The sequence below is a fragment of the Sciurus carolinensis genome, chromosome 15 (assembly GCF_902686445.1).
Source record: "Sciurus carolinensis chromosome 15, mSciCar1.2, whole genome shotgun sequence".
NCBI lineage: Eukaryota > Metazoa > Chordata > Mammalia > Rodentia > Sciuridae > Sciurus > Sciurus carolinensis.
Window position 1 is genome coordinate 36,983,958 of NC_062227.1, and position 17,784 is coordinate 37,001,741.

Below are 17,784 nucleotides of genomic sequence, written 5' to 3' on the forward strand. Positions count from 1 at the left end.
ACCAACTGGGTAGAGGACTCCACACAATTATTCTTGCTTTCTTGCCTTCCTTTCTTCTATAACTGCACAATTCCTTTGGGCTCCTTTTAAAGCCATTTTTGGTGCAGTTCCCTGAGTCTCTCCAGTCCACATCACCTGCCTTAGAAGGTGTATAACTGGCTAGGTTCGTGAGCTTTCGTGACCCTCCCACGGTCTCATTCCAAGTCCTGGACATGATTTCAAGACTCTGCCTCTACCTAGTCATCAGATCCCTGGCCTTCCACAACCTTCTTCAACATCCACCTTGTGTCGTAATGTGGTTCTAATCCTAACCTGCCTGGTCAGCAACCCTCTCTCTGCCTCAAACTTCTGTGGACCTTTGCTCTTGAGAATTTCTATTCAATGAGCACCAGCAAGTGACCCTGATCATCCAGGTGAAGTGCTGTCAGTCAACACTCATAAATATAAGCTACTGATCGAAGCCTTTGAATGAGTATAAATTAATACCCCTTCTGACTGTAAACCCCTCATACTTTTTTTGTAAGGACTGTGGTCTTTTCTTATGAACTCCCCAAAGCAGGATGGTCTTTATCAACGTCACTCCTGGGCCTGGCTGACAAGGTCCTGCAGTGATCTTGCTGTGTCTCGTCCTCTTGCTTTACCTGTCTTCTTCCTCCACTCCCTGCTCCCTGACGTCTTGCTCTGGGACATGCTGGCTCTTGCCTGCCTCTGGATCTCACTGTTGTTCTTCTTCCTATACCAAGTACACTTCTCCACCTGTTGCCTGGCCGGCTGCCTCTCAATCCAAGTCTCTGATTAGCTGCCACTTGCTCAGGCAGGCCTCCCTGAAACAGGCCTTCCCTGTATTGTCTTTATAGCACCCTGCAATATCTCCACAGAGCATCCCATGAAATCTATAACATTCCCTTTGTTATTTGGCAAACTCTCTCCCATTAGATTGTAAGCCTCCAGAGGTCACGCACCTGGTCATTTGTTTGCCACCCTATATCTAAAGCCTAGCACACAATACGGGTCAATAAATAGGAGTTAAAGAAACAAATTTTATTAGAGTTTTGCTAACTCCGATAATGTTGGATCATCAGCTTAGTGAAAGTGATGAGGCTCATTTATATATCTTTGTATGTGTTTCACTCTCTCCCTCTCTTTCTGCATGTGTGTGTGTGTGTGTGTGTGTGTGTGTGTGTGTGTGTGCATGTGTGTAAATGCATTTGAGAGTTTATATTTTAAGATAATAAAGATTTCACATATTCAAATCAATATATACAATAAATGCTATTATTAGGCAATTTGATAATTTGCTCTCATTCTCTTGCTGCAAAGGTGAGGATAAAGGCTACAAATGACCTGATCTGTCTCCCTGGAATTGAGGTCATTGCTGAAGGACAATGAATAATGCTATAAAATCACGTGTGACATAAAGATCATTATCAAAAGTCATTATCATATACAGGGCATTCAAACCTCACTTTGAGCTTTCCAAGTGCTTTAAGCCTGACACTTCTCAAAACACTTAATTTTTTACTACTACTTTCTGTTTCTTAGAAGAAAGGAGGATGAATTAAGAAGACATTTGAAAATTAAGAAGTAATCACAAATTTATGAAAGAATAGAGATAGTCCTGTGTTTTAGCTATTATAAACATGCCTCTTTCTCTGCCTGCAAACTGTCCTCATTTTTATTGCCAATTAAAAAAGGTAACTATCTAAACTTTTTCTGTAGCAGAATACCTTCACAACCCTGGGTAGACAAATATTTGTTTGGACACTAAAAGGCATGAACCACAAAGAGGAAAAAAATTTCTTTGCTTTTTATCCAAATTAAAAATTCTGCTAATCAAAAGGCACTTTCATGAAGTGATAGGCAAACCACAAACTGAAAAATTTACAATGAATGTATCTGACAAAATACTTATATCTAGAATATATGGACACTTATCATCAACAATAGACAATTGATCTATTTTTTATTTTCAACAAAAATGAGAGAAAACTTGAATAAACTTTGTACCAAAGAAGGCATACATATGGGCAACAGGCACAAAAAGCCAATAGCTTTGGAGATATGTAAGTTGAAATCATATGAGGTACGATTTTATACCCACTGTCAGTGTGGATGAGGACCTTCTAGAACTTTCAGTGCTGCGGGTGAGCTGTTGGACAGTTTCTTAAACAGTTAAACATTAACCTTGTGATCTTGCAATTCCACTTCTTTATCCAACAGAAATGAAAACATATTTATAAACAAATGTGTACAAAAATGTTGATATGGTCTTACTTATTCCTAATAACCCAATATGAGGAACAACTCAAATGCCAAAGACAAAATAATTGGTAAATAGCTATTGTCTAGACAATGGAATAGCATAGTCATTCAATGGAATACTATGCTGCAATAAAAAGGAATGAACTATTGATGAGTGTAGTAATTTAAAAAAATATTCTAACATGAGAGAAGGCTTTATAAAGAATGTGCTGTATGGTTTCATTGATATGATGTCCAAGACTCAGAAGAGGCCAAAATGAACTATGGAGACAGATATAAGAAAGTAGTTGTCTGGCCAGTGGGGTGGAGAGGAAGGAAGGTGGCGGGTCTGGGGTTGGAACTGACTGGAAAAGGGGGATGAGAGAACTATGCAGTGTGTAAGATTCAATTCCTTATTTTGAATGGCTATCATATTGATATATACCATTATTAGAACTCATTGGATTGAACACTGAAGATTTGTGCATTATTTTGTGTATAAATTGTATCTCAATTAATGAATTAAGAAATTCTATTATTTATGAAATAATTTCATCATTAAACACCATTTATAATATTTTCTTACCTTCTAGGCATGAGAAATATTTAAAAAAAATCGCATGCAATATGTCATAAATTTAGCCTACCTGATATACAAAGTATCATGGTGATAACATGAATGTATCCAGTCTCATTAAACTGTCTCAATTTAGGGTCATATTCAAGAACAAAAAATTACAAAAAAATGAAAAGTAAAAAAGCCTTGCCCTGCATCAGGATGAAATTTCCAAAGATGAATGTCATTGCCACTTTATTCCAGCAAGGGGAGTAGTTACACTTTGAGAAGAATTCCATCTTTCTCACCACTGAATTACTCTACAGGGCACTTTAACAAGACGGAAAAAAAAAAAAAAATTGACTTTTGGGTGTAGCCACAATGGAAATGACAGATCATTTTAATGAAAGAGAAAAAGATTGGAAACCTTGACCCTCTAGATTACTTCCAACCTCAGTGAGAAGGGGAAAAACACTTGCCGATCAGCTTATTAAAATAATATGTCTGTATAATTCAGGTACTAGGAAAACATTTAAAAGAACAGCCAAATTAACTGTGGGGTGCCACGTTTTCTTTGTTAATTATTCCCATACAAGAATAAAAATGTACCACCCCTTCCCCTACAAAAGATAAAAGACCCTAACAACTCCGTGGTTTATTGTTCTGGACGGGAGAATGACAGCCTCCGCTGGTGCAGAATTTACTAGCTGTGTGTATAGCTTCCGTGCGTCTGAGAGGAGGGGGGCCAGCAAAGAGGACTCCTGTCCCCCTGCAGCTCTGGGGCCTGTCCGCTGAGATCTTTCGATCGTAAGGTTTAGGCTTCATTTAAAAAAATATCATGTTCATCCAATCTTACAAGATTTGTAAGGCTTAGTTCTCACATAAGCTCAGGAAGGCTGTAGAAAAGTCTAACTATCCCTTCCTACCACTTTTGGTAATCCTGGATTTACAGAGAAGGATGTTCAGGCTGACGATGGGAAGCATGCCCTACGGCATGTGGAAGGAGGAGCAGGGCGGCCGAGAGGATGCTTCAGGATGGGTAACTGCCCTCTTTACCTGCGAGCTGTAAAACAACCCAAGCTTGACTCCAGCACCTCAGCTCCATCTGGTGAAATGGAATATGGACTCAGGTCTGGGACACACATCTCTATAACCCCAGCACTCATGACTGCCAGCTGCGCTTCCTTCAGTGTGAGTTTAATGAGCACCAAGAACATTAAGTACAGGTAGACAACTGTCCCTTCCAGGGACAGTGCCCAGGAGGAAGCTCCTACTTATTGCTAAGCTCTCAGGCAGTGTGCACCTGCAGTAGCTGGAGAGAAGTGTCTCTTTCCTTAAAGTCTCACACCCTGCAGCCTGTGCACAAAGCAGGCTTCTCCTTTGGCAGAGTACAACCTGCTATCAATACGTGAAATGGTACTTCCCTTGAATATGCGAATCCTTCGGCTGGTTCATAAACCCTGCCGGAAGATTTTCTTCATGAAATTCCAAGGAACATTTCTCAGTTCATTAGCCCTAAGAAATGATTCTGAATTACTCTTTGTTCATTAAATAGAAGCAAAAAATTTCCCCACTCTCTATCCTAGGGCAGTATAGAATCCAGAGTCAGAAGATTCAAGTTTTAGATTCTGCCTACAACATTTTCTCAAAATTCCCCAAATCTGAGATGTTATGGTTTGGGTTGTTTTCTTGCTGTCAGCGACTCATGGGATTGACTCAAATTCAGTCGTTTCACTACCCAGCAAAGGATTTTTAAAGAACAACGAGAAAAATGTAAAGAAAATGCCACCACATAGTCCTAATTTTGAGTTTGCCACTGAATGGAAATGTCCTTCCAACTAAATGGAAAACTGTCAGAAGATAATCCCAAGGGTTACTAAAACCTGTGAGATATGTGAAAGGCACAACAAAGTGAGTAGAGGAGAAAATATATGAAGAATCCAGAAATGGAAGACATGATGATTAAATAAAGAAGTACGGTGTGATTGACCAAAGCAAAGAAACAGAGAGATGTCCTCCGTGTTGGTTTTCAATAAGAAAAGAGCTGCTTTCTTCAGTGGGTCTAGAATCAAGACTGCAGAGAAAGCAGGCAGGGATGAGATGGTAATTACAGAGGACATGGGTCTGACTGGCAAGGGATGGGTGATTCAAAAGCACATTCAAAAGAAGACTGATATGCATTTATGGGATGGAGGGAAAATACCCAGTCTGAAACATGAGGCCACTGTCATCGGGTCTTTCTCTGGGAAAGGCAGAGATGGATCTGCACTGTGTGTTGCTTAGGCCATGTGGAGAAGTCCCACATGTGGGGAGTGGATGTTGAGGTGTCCTGGGGCAAGCTACACATAGTAGGTCAGCTATACATCAACTGATGTAATGTACAGGAAGCAGGGAGTTTGGAGGTGAATTTCATGTGATCCACGTTGAGACAGAAGAGAAGAGCTAACTTGAGGATTAAGGAGAGAGAAGAAAAGGCTCTGAGCTTTCCCTACTTCTAATTCATCTCTGGAGTCAGAGTTTCACAGAAACCTAGAATTTTGTCTGAATTTGACAGATTTTTCCTAATGTTGCAAATATTATTCATAGAAGATGCTTATATTCATTTTCTTCAAAGATCTTGAATCGTTGTTAGCACCTTGCATTCATCTTTCATGAATAATCACTGATGGAATGAGTCAACCATGCTCCCAAAGGAGGAATATGTTTTACATTAATTAAAATAGGAGTCAATAATGTGCAAGATTTAGCCTATATTTTCTTTATTACTACCATTTGGCAAATTAAGGATGAGAGACCTAGCAATTCAAATCTCCCTCTGAGGAAAGTTTAGTAACTATCAAGGCAAATCTTGGCAGTTCTCGCTTAGGATCCCCAAGGCTCACTAAGCATTTTAAGAGGACACAGGACATTTTCTTAGTGGCTGGTGAGATAACCCAAGTCCAAGTGTGAGAGGCAGTACAGTTCTGTATATTGCAACCTGAAAATCCTACGCTGAAGTTTGGAATTGGTGCGAAGGCAGGAGGAGCAGGTAGCAGGCAGTGTGCCTGCCTTGAACTTGTCTCAAATTGTATTTTTCTATTCCAGGGGAGGTGGGAAACAGAACTCAAGCTCAATTGGTAGGGGAGGTTGAGGTCAGGGCTGTGAGCCAAGGATGGGCTGTGGGAGGACAGGGAGGCCAGGTAGAGGTCTTGCCAACCACTGGCATACTCTGAGAAGTGGGCTGATGGCTGGTGTTTAGGATAGTTGACAACATGTGACCTTGGGGACATCTGGAAATTCTACCTTTAGAGTAAGCCAGTCACTTTTTTGACAATGACAAGAATCTTAGGATCACAGGTCATTGATGCTGAACCGAAAAGGCATCATTCAGCCAAACCAGAGTTGAGGACAGGTAACCAACTCTTGAGTACAAGGCCTCTAAATTTCTGGGATCTGTATTGACCAATATTTCCAATTTCCCTTTCAGAAGCACTAGCCCTTAGCCGTGAGGGTACCTGCTTTGATTTCCTCCAACCCCAGATTATCAAATTACCCGTTGTGGCAGCTTTAGAGCATAAGGTATGGCCATACATGCAAAGTCATATTTTGCAAAACAGGCTCTTAATTCTGCTTAAAAATGTTTAGACATATCCCATTTTTCTTTTCATTTCCCATTGTGATTTTTTCCTCTCGCCCCAGAAACAAGCTCATCCATACAGAAGATAATAAACAGTCCTGCAGCCCCCAACTCTAAAGCACCTTTTATGTGCATACACAGGACAAGCCTCTTTCATGCTCTCAGGAACCTCTGTAAGCTAGGTATTGTTATCCCTGCTTCATATGCAAGAGTTCAGCAAGGTAACCAGCAGTGTTCTGGCCACTCCGGCTGCTTCTCAGCAGTGTTTTATAGTTTATGAAGTACTTTCACATAATTATAGAGTTCTCCAACTCATGAATTCATCGCTATTATTGTGCTCATTTTATGTATGGTGACATTGACATCTGGAGAGACTGTGTGACCTGCTCACATCCTATGGATCATGAGTGACTGAAACTGGTGTCCTGTTCCACATCCCATTCTTCTCCAACCATACAATGGAAAGAAAATGGAAACTCTCAGACATAAATTTTCTGAGATTTCTTTGCATCCACCTTCAAGTTTCCTTTTTTCTTTTTAAAATCCTCTTCTTTCTCCTGCCTCAGGGAGAAACGTGTTCTCTACCATGTTCCTAAAAGTCTCTCTCCATCCTTGAATGGTCTCTTATTCCTGTGTCTTCACATTTCAGCTCTGTGCAGATGACTCTCCAGTCTTTCTCTTTGAACTCCAGCTGTTATTTTGAGACCCTTAAACAGCATCCTTTCTTGATCATATGCCTTTTCACATACCATATACCACTCCCTCCCTGCAGCTCTCTACCACAATTTCCGGCGTGCTCTATTTTTCTGGAACTTCCTACATTCTTCTATATCTCTCTGTTTTTGCTTGTATTGCTGGAAAAGTCATCCTTTCTGTGCTTGTAGGAATTCTATTCATTGAATGAATTGTTATACCTACTATGAATATTGCCCCAGTTTGTCCAGTCAGATTTAATGAGACATTTTCTGTGTTCGCAAAGCACTTTGCTTATTGGGATAACATGTCACTTATCATATGGGAAGATTATTTGTCTCCATCTCTTTCTTAGTTTAAAAGCTGCCAACACAGTGAACACAAGAAGAGGATTTTATTTATCACTACTCCCCTAGGTGCAATAAGCATGGCCCATGGCTTAGTGTTTGTTGAATGAATAAAGGAATAAAGAAATGAAGGGTGACTCAGTTACCACTCCAATTTCTCAACATGCCCCAAGGAGGGCATGGTCTGATTTTTTTTCCTTACTTCAAATCTGCTGTTGTACTGGAAATTTGTCTTGCTTGCTTTATGAAAACATTGAGTTTTAGATGAAAAAAACAAAAATCAAAAAACTTGCTGTATGAAATCATGAAAAAGGAAAAGGAATGGTATGTCATTTTTCATGTGAAAGTAAATACACTACCACCATCCAGTGACCCATGGGATGGAAAACATCCTAAAACTTAAAATTTCTTTGTATTAATTTTCAAATGAAATAATAGCAACTTATCATTTCTTATTGCTAAATGTCTGTTTTCACAAGTTACATAATAGTAAACTTCATCCGATTGAAATAATGAGTTTGGCAAGGTAGGGAGGAAAAGCTAGACTGAATTAGGGAAGTCAGAATTTATTGAAAGCAATGCAGTTTTATTACCTTCAATACTATGATCTGCCAATAAAGTCTGTCTAAGGAGACATCTACTTAATGACATGGATCCTTATTTTATAGCTGAATGTGTTTGCCTAAAGACCACTATATGTAGAACCATGAAAACAATGGATTCTTTTTGCATGGGTTAACAAGAGTTCTTTCTATTGTGCTTAGCATAGCCATTCTTTGCAGACCATTCAACAATATATTTCAGCGTAGTCTAGAACGACTCATCAAATTGTTTATATCTTATATTTATAGAGGAAGGGACTTTGGAAATGAAGAATATAGTCCAATGTCCCAGAAAGTGGTATATATTTCAAAATAAAAATGAAAAAAATGTAAACTTTTCCAAATAAGATAAATATCACTTGCTCATCAAGCTAGATATAAGAGAAATCTATCTTTGAAGACTCTGGTTTCCTTTATAAATTCAAGGGCATAGGTCATAGTCTGCTGCTTCTCTTCTTATTCTCTGACACTTTATACACACCAACAGAGCCACCTGGATTGTGCCTTCTGGTGATAGTAATCAGCACCAGAACAGGCACTTGGACATAATGCTGAGGTTTTCAGAAAGTCTAGTTGTTGCTCTGCTTATCTGTTAGTAGCCAAGACTCAAACATTATGAAGAAGTTACTCACTGATTCTGGGTGCAGGCTGCAAGTAATTTATTGGATCCCATCCTGGAAAAGAAGAGAAAGGAAATTCATATGTTACCATCACATCCAGACATTTACAAAGCTTTCTACACAAAGAAGCCTCAAAGCCTCTACTATTTTATTGTAATAAGGGACAGTCATGGAGCAGAGGAGGGTCACTAAATTAAATATGCCATCCCCTGTGTTTCTGGGCTAATGAAGAGGTGACAGACTTGGAGCTACTTATTAGCAAACCTGGCATTACCTTTAAACTTTGTCATGCAGATGACAGTTTTGTGCTTGTGCTCTCTGCCCCAGGGAGAGGGAGCTTGGGAAGTTGGGATAAGTGCAGTTGGAAAATGGCCATCCCATGGAAGATGATTTCTCTCTGTTATTAGCATTCTACTCCATTAACGTATTAGTATGTTAATATGCAATTATATTTTCCAATTGAAATTTTTGTGTAAAATTGTGTACATAGGATACATGTCTTTGGGTAACACTGATACTCAGGGTAGATACGCCATGTACTTCTAGCCCTGGGATCAGTGGCCCATCCTGGATACCATAGTTTGGAAGACTTGAAAGAGTAGATGAAATCCAGGGTGAAAAAACAGGGCTTTGGGGGAAGCAATTCAAGGATATTTATATTCCCCAGAAGTTATGGTAGTTCATTCTATAGTGAAGAGATGTGTAAAAGTTTTTTCATCCTAAGGATCAAGAAGGACTGCCTTCTGCCAGATAAAGTGGGACAAATGAACATATTATATTTCTCTTCGTTCAGTCTCCTATGGGGAGAGGAGGGCCTCTACTCATGCTAAGAACAGTTCTAAGGAACTGTAAGCAAGTAATTACATGAGTGGTGTTTGGCTTTTTGGGTTACACATTCCAATTCTTCCTTAAATAATATTATAAACATAGAATTCATACTCTATGATAATATATTATATGATATACCACATAATATTTTACATATTTATAACATACATACTATACTATGTAAATATAAATATTACATCTTTAATACACACATACATATTATGTTTCATTCTCTGCATGCTTTTTAAAAAATGTCTTTCAAAATATGTTATTAACACTTGAACAAGCACTCAAGATAGGGTGGCCTCAGCAATGGTAAGAATATTAATTCTCTGTATTTCCATCCTACTCTATTTAAATAACCTACCATCACTGCAACTCATTTATGGCATTGCTTTTCTAACCCTAACTGAGAGCAAAATCTTCTTGGTGCTTGTCTTTTTAATCAGTTTTCACCAAATTTCATTTGTGTGAAAATATACCAGGTTATACTTGTGTCAGTGAAATGCTCTTCTGTTATTAGAATGATTTAAAAAAATACATCCAAGAGCATTTTTGAATTGTATTGTTAGGAATTGCCTAGTATAAGGTCTCAGCAGCTCTGCTTGATTTAGTAATTTCTGCATTTCAGATGAAGGTATTTATAAGTCATTTATATAGCTCATCAATAAATGATAGGTCTTTCAGTACAACTGATCCCCACGGGTTGGAACTTGATATGTAATCTACTGCTCCAACCCACTCTAATGTAATTGCAATGCTCTATTTACCTGTTCACCCATGTAACAGCAGCATGATTAAGGTCACACTTTCCTGGCTTAGTGATAAGAATATTGTTTAGGCTAGAACCCCAAATCTTCCTCCACACGGAACTGATTGTGTCTTTTATTTATGTGGGCTATCACTTAGTCATGGAAGGATATTAAATTGGTGCTGAAAAAACAGCAAACTCAGAAAGTCAAATGCATCCGCTTCTTTATCTCTTTTGATATTTGGTTAAGTTGCTTATTGATTGTATGATGGATTGTACTCATTGGGCATTGCTTTTAAGCTATCTGCCTTATTATGATCAAATCATTTCCTTAAAAAATGTGGACATGACAGGTGCTTTCCTCCTTTTGGTTATATCTCAAAGATAAAGGCTATGCAAGGTCAACTGCCAATTGTTTAAGCGTGTCTGGAAACATGACATTGGGACATCATAATGATAGTACCTGCAGGTGTTGGATACTCTTTCCTGGTCTAGATCAGCTCTCCACACAAAACAGACTGAAGTGTATTAGTTAATTGAAGACCTGTCTCCCACTTTACAATAGTAAACCTATTAAACTAAGGGATGACCCAGTTTTATTTCTCTATAATCCCCCAAACCTAGGTTAGTGTCTTGCATAAACATGGGTGGAATTAAATTACATTTTTGAGAGAGCTAATACTTTAAAGATCTGACAAAAAGACAGGAGAGCTTTCATGAGTTGTCTTTTAAGGAGACGTATTCTCTCCCATCTCCCCCAAATAGTAATAGAGGGTAGAGCTCTTCAGAGGCTTTGTCCATATTACATCTTCTATGTCATTGTTACTCTTATTTATATTTTAACATAATAACTACCTATAGGATGGTCGTATGGACTGATTTACTAGGTACATGATCATAAATTAAATAACTGTGAATGTGCATCTATGAACAACTGACAACCTGAGTTTCAGTGTCAGAATTGGGGCTTTGTTTTATACAATAGAAATTGATTGGGTTTGACCAGAGCTGCTAAAATTAATAAAAGTTTAAACATTGCATCTAGTATATAAGTTCTTACATTGTGTTTACAAGTTTGAATATGGAATTAAGACTTATTTAGGGGTACAGCAATCCATTGAAGCAGGATCTTTCCCTTTCATTCTGTCGCTTTAATCTGAGTCATTTCCATTTTATGTGGTGAAGCACATTTCACATGTTGAAATGTGGCGTAAACAATCTAATAAGTGAATAGGTCTAGAGCTTTGATGGAAAATCAATTTTTTAAAAACATTAGCATTTTACTGCTTATCCTGAGGGTTGGCGAGCTATCTGTAACTAGAATAGTACACTGAGCCAGGTAGAGTTCACTCTCCAGTAAGAGAGCACAAATAGCATCATATGGACTTTTCTTGGAAGAAAGTGAAGTAATTCTTCTGGCCACATGATAAATTAATAAAGTTGTTTATCAGGGCTGAGAATGTAGCTCAGAAGAGCATTTGCCTAGCATGCATGAGGCTCTGGATTTGATCCCCAGTGCTAAAAACAAAACAAAACATAAAAAAAAAAACAAAAAAAAAACTGAAACTGGTTTATCATCATCCTCCCCTAATAGAGCACACAAAGATAGGAAAAGGTTAGACAGCTTCCTAAGGCCATGTGGCAATTTGTTAAAATTAAAAACAGGATTACATTTGGATTGCCAAAGCCTGTTCTCAATAATGAATCACTTTTTTCCCCAGCTAAATCTTGCAGCAATCTGATTATCAATAGTCTCTAGATTTTACACTCAGATATTTAGATGTAAAAATAATTAAAAAAAAATACCACTCTGAGTGTCGGCCTCCTGCTGTCTAATATTTAGTTGCTGGATTTAAAAAAGCTCATCCCAATATTTTCTTTTGAAATATTGATTTGATCTAACCTTACTTTCCCCCTCTTCTTTTAAAATTGCCTGGATGCACAATTATTAAATCAATAATAGCCACAATAACAGCTAACAGGTCCTGAATGCTTATGAAATACCAGACGTGCTCCTGAGTGCTTTATGTGAACCTTATCTAATCTAATATCATAAGAATCTCATAGGAATACTCTCAGGATTTCTGCTTATGGAATACAGCTACATATTTCCAGATCACAATTGTTATCCATATTTCCCAATTTCATTAACATTCAAATGGACTGACAACTTGCACACACAAAGCAGAATCCCTTTAGATCTAAGGGATTTTTCCCCCCAATATTTTACTCACATCTAATTCTATAGCCTTTGCTAATTCAACTCTATGGAGTATATTCAAAACCAATTCATGAAATAGCAACTCTCTTTTATATACTCATGTGTCATTGATTTACCTAAGTTATATTGAGTTGAATTCCTATGTGAACAAGTACAATTGGCACAACAGGTCTGGGAATAAATACAATGAATTCTTGGTCCGCATACATCTTCCCAGTTTATGGTGGGATTGGGGCCATCCTGTGTTGAGCTGGCTGTAAGTATCAATCAATAGGTTACATGGGGGAAGGGAGAGAAGGGCTTCAACAGGCAAATCATTTAAGAGAAAGCCACCAGAAGAACTTCTATTGTATTTGTTACCTTGTGGATATGTTACTTAGATAACACTAAAATAAGAAAAAAAAATTAAGGTGAAAGACTGGAAGAAGTGAGTGAGTTTAGGTATCTTTCTCAAGGCTGCAAAATTAGAGGTAGAACAAGAATTTGAATCCAGTCAAGCATTCTTTCTCTCCATTCAGGACAGAGGTGGCTGCTGGGGATTGGATGTGATGCTGGAGCCCAGAAAGGGGACTTGGGACAACTGCAGATGAATCAGCAAGAGAGCAGAGTGACAGAAGCCAGAAGAACCCAGAAAGAAGTGAGGTTGCCATAGAAATCTGCAAGAAGAGAGCCCTGTAATTGTGCTTTCCCTGAGTTAACCCAGGTATTTCTAGACTTTGTATCTCATTGGTTCAAAACAAAAGGGGTATCAGAAAGCAAATTTCATCTACTGATATTGCCAACAGAACTGGTTTTTGTAGTTTTGAAATTGAAGAAATCCTGAAAAGTTATTTCACCTCATCAGTAGACAATCTATAACAGAGAAGAGTCAGTGGTCCCGAGGGGGTACCAGGGTGGGACCAAGCTTCAGGAAATCTGTGATGACAAATAGCAATTAAGTGAAGTAATCTGAATCACTCTCCATCCACTTCCTCGTAATCCTTGGGTTTTACTCGTTCTATTTCTGTCAAGTCCTTCTGTGGGTAAGACTTTAAGCCCTAGTTTTGAAGAACTTCCTAGTCTCCTAGAAGGGATGGTTTTATAGTAGCTGTTTTAAAATGCCTCACAGTAGCTTGTTATGTTTTCCCATTAAGTATTAATGATTTCAGCTTATGTTAAATGCTTTCTGCTTCTTTCCTTGGAGTTTTCCAAGTTTATTTCCTTCAAGAAGGAAATTGGAAAGGTATTGAGATTTCTAAGGCTTCATAAGGAATTCATAACAAGGCTAAGATCTCAAATGACTATCCCTTCAATCAAATTATGTTCAATTGTTCAAAATGTTTGTGAATGGAGCATCAATTTTATTCACTTCCAAAAATAGTCGTTTATCTTTCACCGATTTAGTTATTGCAATCATATGGCGGGACATGTGGTTGAGATTTAAAGAATCCCTCATATAAAACTGGATCCTGCCTAAATATTTTTTGGAAGGAAATTATAAACAATGGATCAACTAATTCACATGAGTGAAAAAGCAAAGAGTATGGGAGTAGATGGTTTATCTTTTATGAAGATTGCAAAATTAGTTAACGAAAGAAAATACAAATTAGAGGCAAGTAGGGGGAGATCAGTACCAGTGTTTGTGACAGGAGCTCTTTACAGGGCACCCTGAATAAAGCCACTCTGTACTATGAGGAGGAGCACCTGTGCTCTGACAGTAGCAGGGTACACTGGAGCTCTGGCCAGACTCCCTTTGCAGAGGATCCAGCACTCCCTAGCATGCTCTGCATAAAACAGAACGCAAAGCCAATCCCATCCAGGAGGGTCTAAGAGCGGGACCAGCCCAAGAGGCAGCCTCTGAAATGTGGATAACACTGAAAAGGCCAGAAGGCCTGAGCCCCAGGCCTGATTCTCTGCTACCTGGTGGAAAACCCATTCTGAGCCTTCATTCCCTTCTCTATAAAATGTCTTCATGTCCAATGCAGATTTGAAATTCTATGAAATAGGACGATAAATAAAGAAGTCGTTCATGAGCAAGCAGTCACCATGTCTTTCTATGTTGTATTCATCACTGCCCCCAATCCCCCACACAAAGTGCTTTCCTGGACATTGCTATACACACACACATACACACACACACACACACACACACACACACACACACAAATCTCCTTAGCTTTAGCTTTAGCCTCTCCTGAACTTTGATTTTGCTCCTCCAAATTCTAGCTTCCACATGGGTCTATTATTGGATCAAGTGCAGAGATACTTGAATGAAACTCATAATTCTTTTCTCCAAACTGCCATCCCTCTGAACTTACATGAATATCTATAATAGAGATAGTTCTTTCTGACATTCAGGCAAGTGACTTTGACATCTCCCAGGCATTTCTTCCCCATAACTTGCTTCCGTACCATCACCTTTTGATTTGTTCTTTTTATATCTCATACTCATTCTTTTTTCGATGTTGACAACATCCCAACTAAAGTTCTTAGTACACCAAAGCCCAGACTTTTGCAACTGTCTCTAACCTGGAACCCCTGATTTCAGTCTCCATCCTCATCTTGATTTATCAAATTCATTGTTTAAAAATTGCCTTGCCCATGCCAGTATCTCCTTCAAAAAACTCTGTTTGCTTCTCATTATGACAGGAGTCGGTCTAACTGCATCCAGTGCTCACTAAAATGGGATCCTTGCATACTTACTTAACTCAACACTCTTATGCCAGCTCTGGAAGTCCCCTGGGTAGGTCACATCCATTTCTATTCACAAGCCTGGCATAGCTACCTCTTTTCCTTCTGTTTTAAAGAGTTCTATTCTGTAGCTATCAGCGGGCAAACTCTGGGGTCCAGCGAGGGGTGAAGGGGAATTAGAAAATAAAGATTGACAGACACAGATCTTGAAGATAAGGCTGGGATCAGGTGGAGCCTGCCCTCTGATGGAGATGCAGGTCTGAAGAATTATGCCAGCAATCTTTATTTATATATATCTCCTTATCAGGTCAAAGACTGTGCAAACATTATCCTTTGTATTCAGGAACGTTACAGAAACTAGGACATGTATGTAGCTTTCCCGCAATAGCAATCCATGGTTGCAAAGTGCAATGTTAGGAGCTTTGTGTAGCTCTCCAGAAAGTCCATTATTAAAAGTTGCTATAAGGTGGGCAGGAACCGGAGAAGGGGTGCTCGTAAAACATTGTGGTTGTCTAGCATAAGAATTCCTTTCTTCCTGGGAGCTGTGTGCCTGAGATCAAGGTTAGAACTGATAGGGCTCTTGCATAGAACCTACTTATCCAGGGCACTGCTACAGCAGCTAGGCATCCTGTGCCTTTGTACAGAAACATTCCCAGAAACCAGGCATGCCATAGCCATGAGGGCATCAGAGACCCCCGATCTCAAACTGCTCTCCCATCCTCCATCACCGCTCCCAACACTATTCCTTCTTCAATATCTAAACTGGAGGATTGCATCTCTCAGTGTTCAGAGTGGTAGACCTCTGAGCTCCCGTTGTTGCTTGTGGGAGGAGTCGGGCACGGTGCAGGAGTGAACTGCATGCCAGGCCAAGTCCCTTTTATGTATCAACTTATTTGTTCCTTAACCTTATTTCTTCATTAAGTATTATAACCATCCCTACTTTACAGGAAAAGACTGTGGCTCAGAGGGGTTGCTAATTTGTCAAGGTCACAAGGTTGCCCAGTGCTGGATCCAAACTCTGGGACTCTGATCATAGAGTCCATGCTGCTGATCCTCACATCACCCAGCTTACTGACGCTTCTGTGCTTCAGTGAATTCTTTTGTTAACTGTCTCTACCTCATGCAAGCTCATGGAAGGAGAGCACCTTGTCTCTGTCCTTTCTGTAGCCTGTGACTGGTACACAGAGACACCTGGTAGGTACAACCTGAGAAGTTCAGGAACTGAGTTTAGCGTTGGACACAAGAGCAAACCCCTGACAGTATCTGCCTTGCTTAAAACACAGAGATACACCGTCTTCCTCTATCTCTTATTCTCTGGTAACAGGTTGAATATTTTACAGGTGAGAAAAGGGTTAACATTCAGAATAAAAATACCTGCTTCCATACAGTGATGCAGTCACATCAATGTTTATAGCAGCTCAACTCACAATAACTAAACTATGGAACCAACCTAGGTGTCTTTCTACAGATGAATGGATAAAGAAATTGTGGTATATATACACAATGGAATATTACTCAACCTTAAAGAAGAATAAAATTATGGCATTTGCTGGTAAATGGATGGAGTTGGAAATATCATGCTAATTGAAATAAACCAATCCCCCAAAACCAAAGGCTGGATGTTTTCTCTGACACGCAGATGCTAATTCACGATAAAGGTGGGGGGCTAGGGAAGAATAGAGTTACTTTGGATTAGGCAGAGGGGAGTGAAGGGAGGGGAAGGAGTATAGGGGTAAGAAAGATAGTAGATCTTTGGATATTATTATCCCATGTACATTTATGGAATTGGACATTATTATCCCATGTACACTTATGACTACACAACTGGTGTGATTCTACATCATGTATAACCAGAAGAATGAGAAGTGATACTCCGTTTATGTATGATGTGTCAAAGAGCATTCTACTGTCATGTATAACTGATGAGAACAAATAAAAAACTATAAAATAATACCTGCTACATTTTCACATTTCAGTATGTGGGCCAGACGATAACAAAGATCGTCCCACATTGGAGCCTCCCTTCTTCTATCCCTCTCTCCTTCCTTCCCTCTCTTCCTTTTTTACTTCCTTTGATACTCACCCAACAAATATTTCTTTCATGCACTCTTCATACCAGAGCAATGAACTTCTAGGTTTGTTATTAATGTTAGCATCCTACATGCTATAAGGCAGAGGCAAGTGATATCAAGTAATCACCCAAAGCAATAAAAAAGATGGCTAAAATTCATTGTGAACCTTCTGTGAGCTAGACAGAGGCCAAGGGCTTGGCAGGCATTATTCTCTTAGTCCTTATAAGAACTCCATGAAATTCAACGATTACCATCTCCATTTCACATATAAGGCGAGCAAAGCAGAGAGGTTAAGGTCATATGAACTGGAGGGACCCAGCAGGGATTCCGGTGCTGGCAGTTGGAGACTAGAGCCTGCCCTGGTAACTTTTATGTTGACTCCTTCCAGGACGGACCCAGCTTCAAGACATACAAAGAGCATATGAAAGCTTCATTTCCTTTGAAAATGGCCCCATAAGTAGAATTGGGGTACAAGGGGAAGGTTTCCAAAATCACAGACTTTTCTCGAAAGCAAATCATGTGATCTTTGAGTGAAACTCTCAGGACTGTGTTCATATCATTTATAAA

The 17,784-nt window shown here is 39.1% G+C and overlaps 1 protein-coding gene across 2 annotated transcripts in view; it reads right to left on the bottom strand.

Annotated features, from left to right (window-relative positions):
* The window catches only part of Chst9 (carbohydrate sulfotransferase 9), a 266,459-nt gene that overhangs the window by 100,322 nt on the left and 148,353 nt on the right, over nt 1-17,784 (bottom strand). For both annotated transcript variants that reach the window (XM_047526431.1, XM_047526430.1), the window contains one exon: nt 8,688-8,729. In XM_047526431.1, the coding sequence (XP_047382387.1) occupies nt 8,688-8,729 (42 nt within the window). The remainder of the gene's footprint in view (nt 1-8,687; nt 8,730-17,784) is intronic.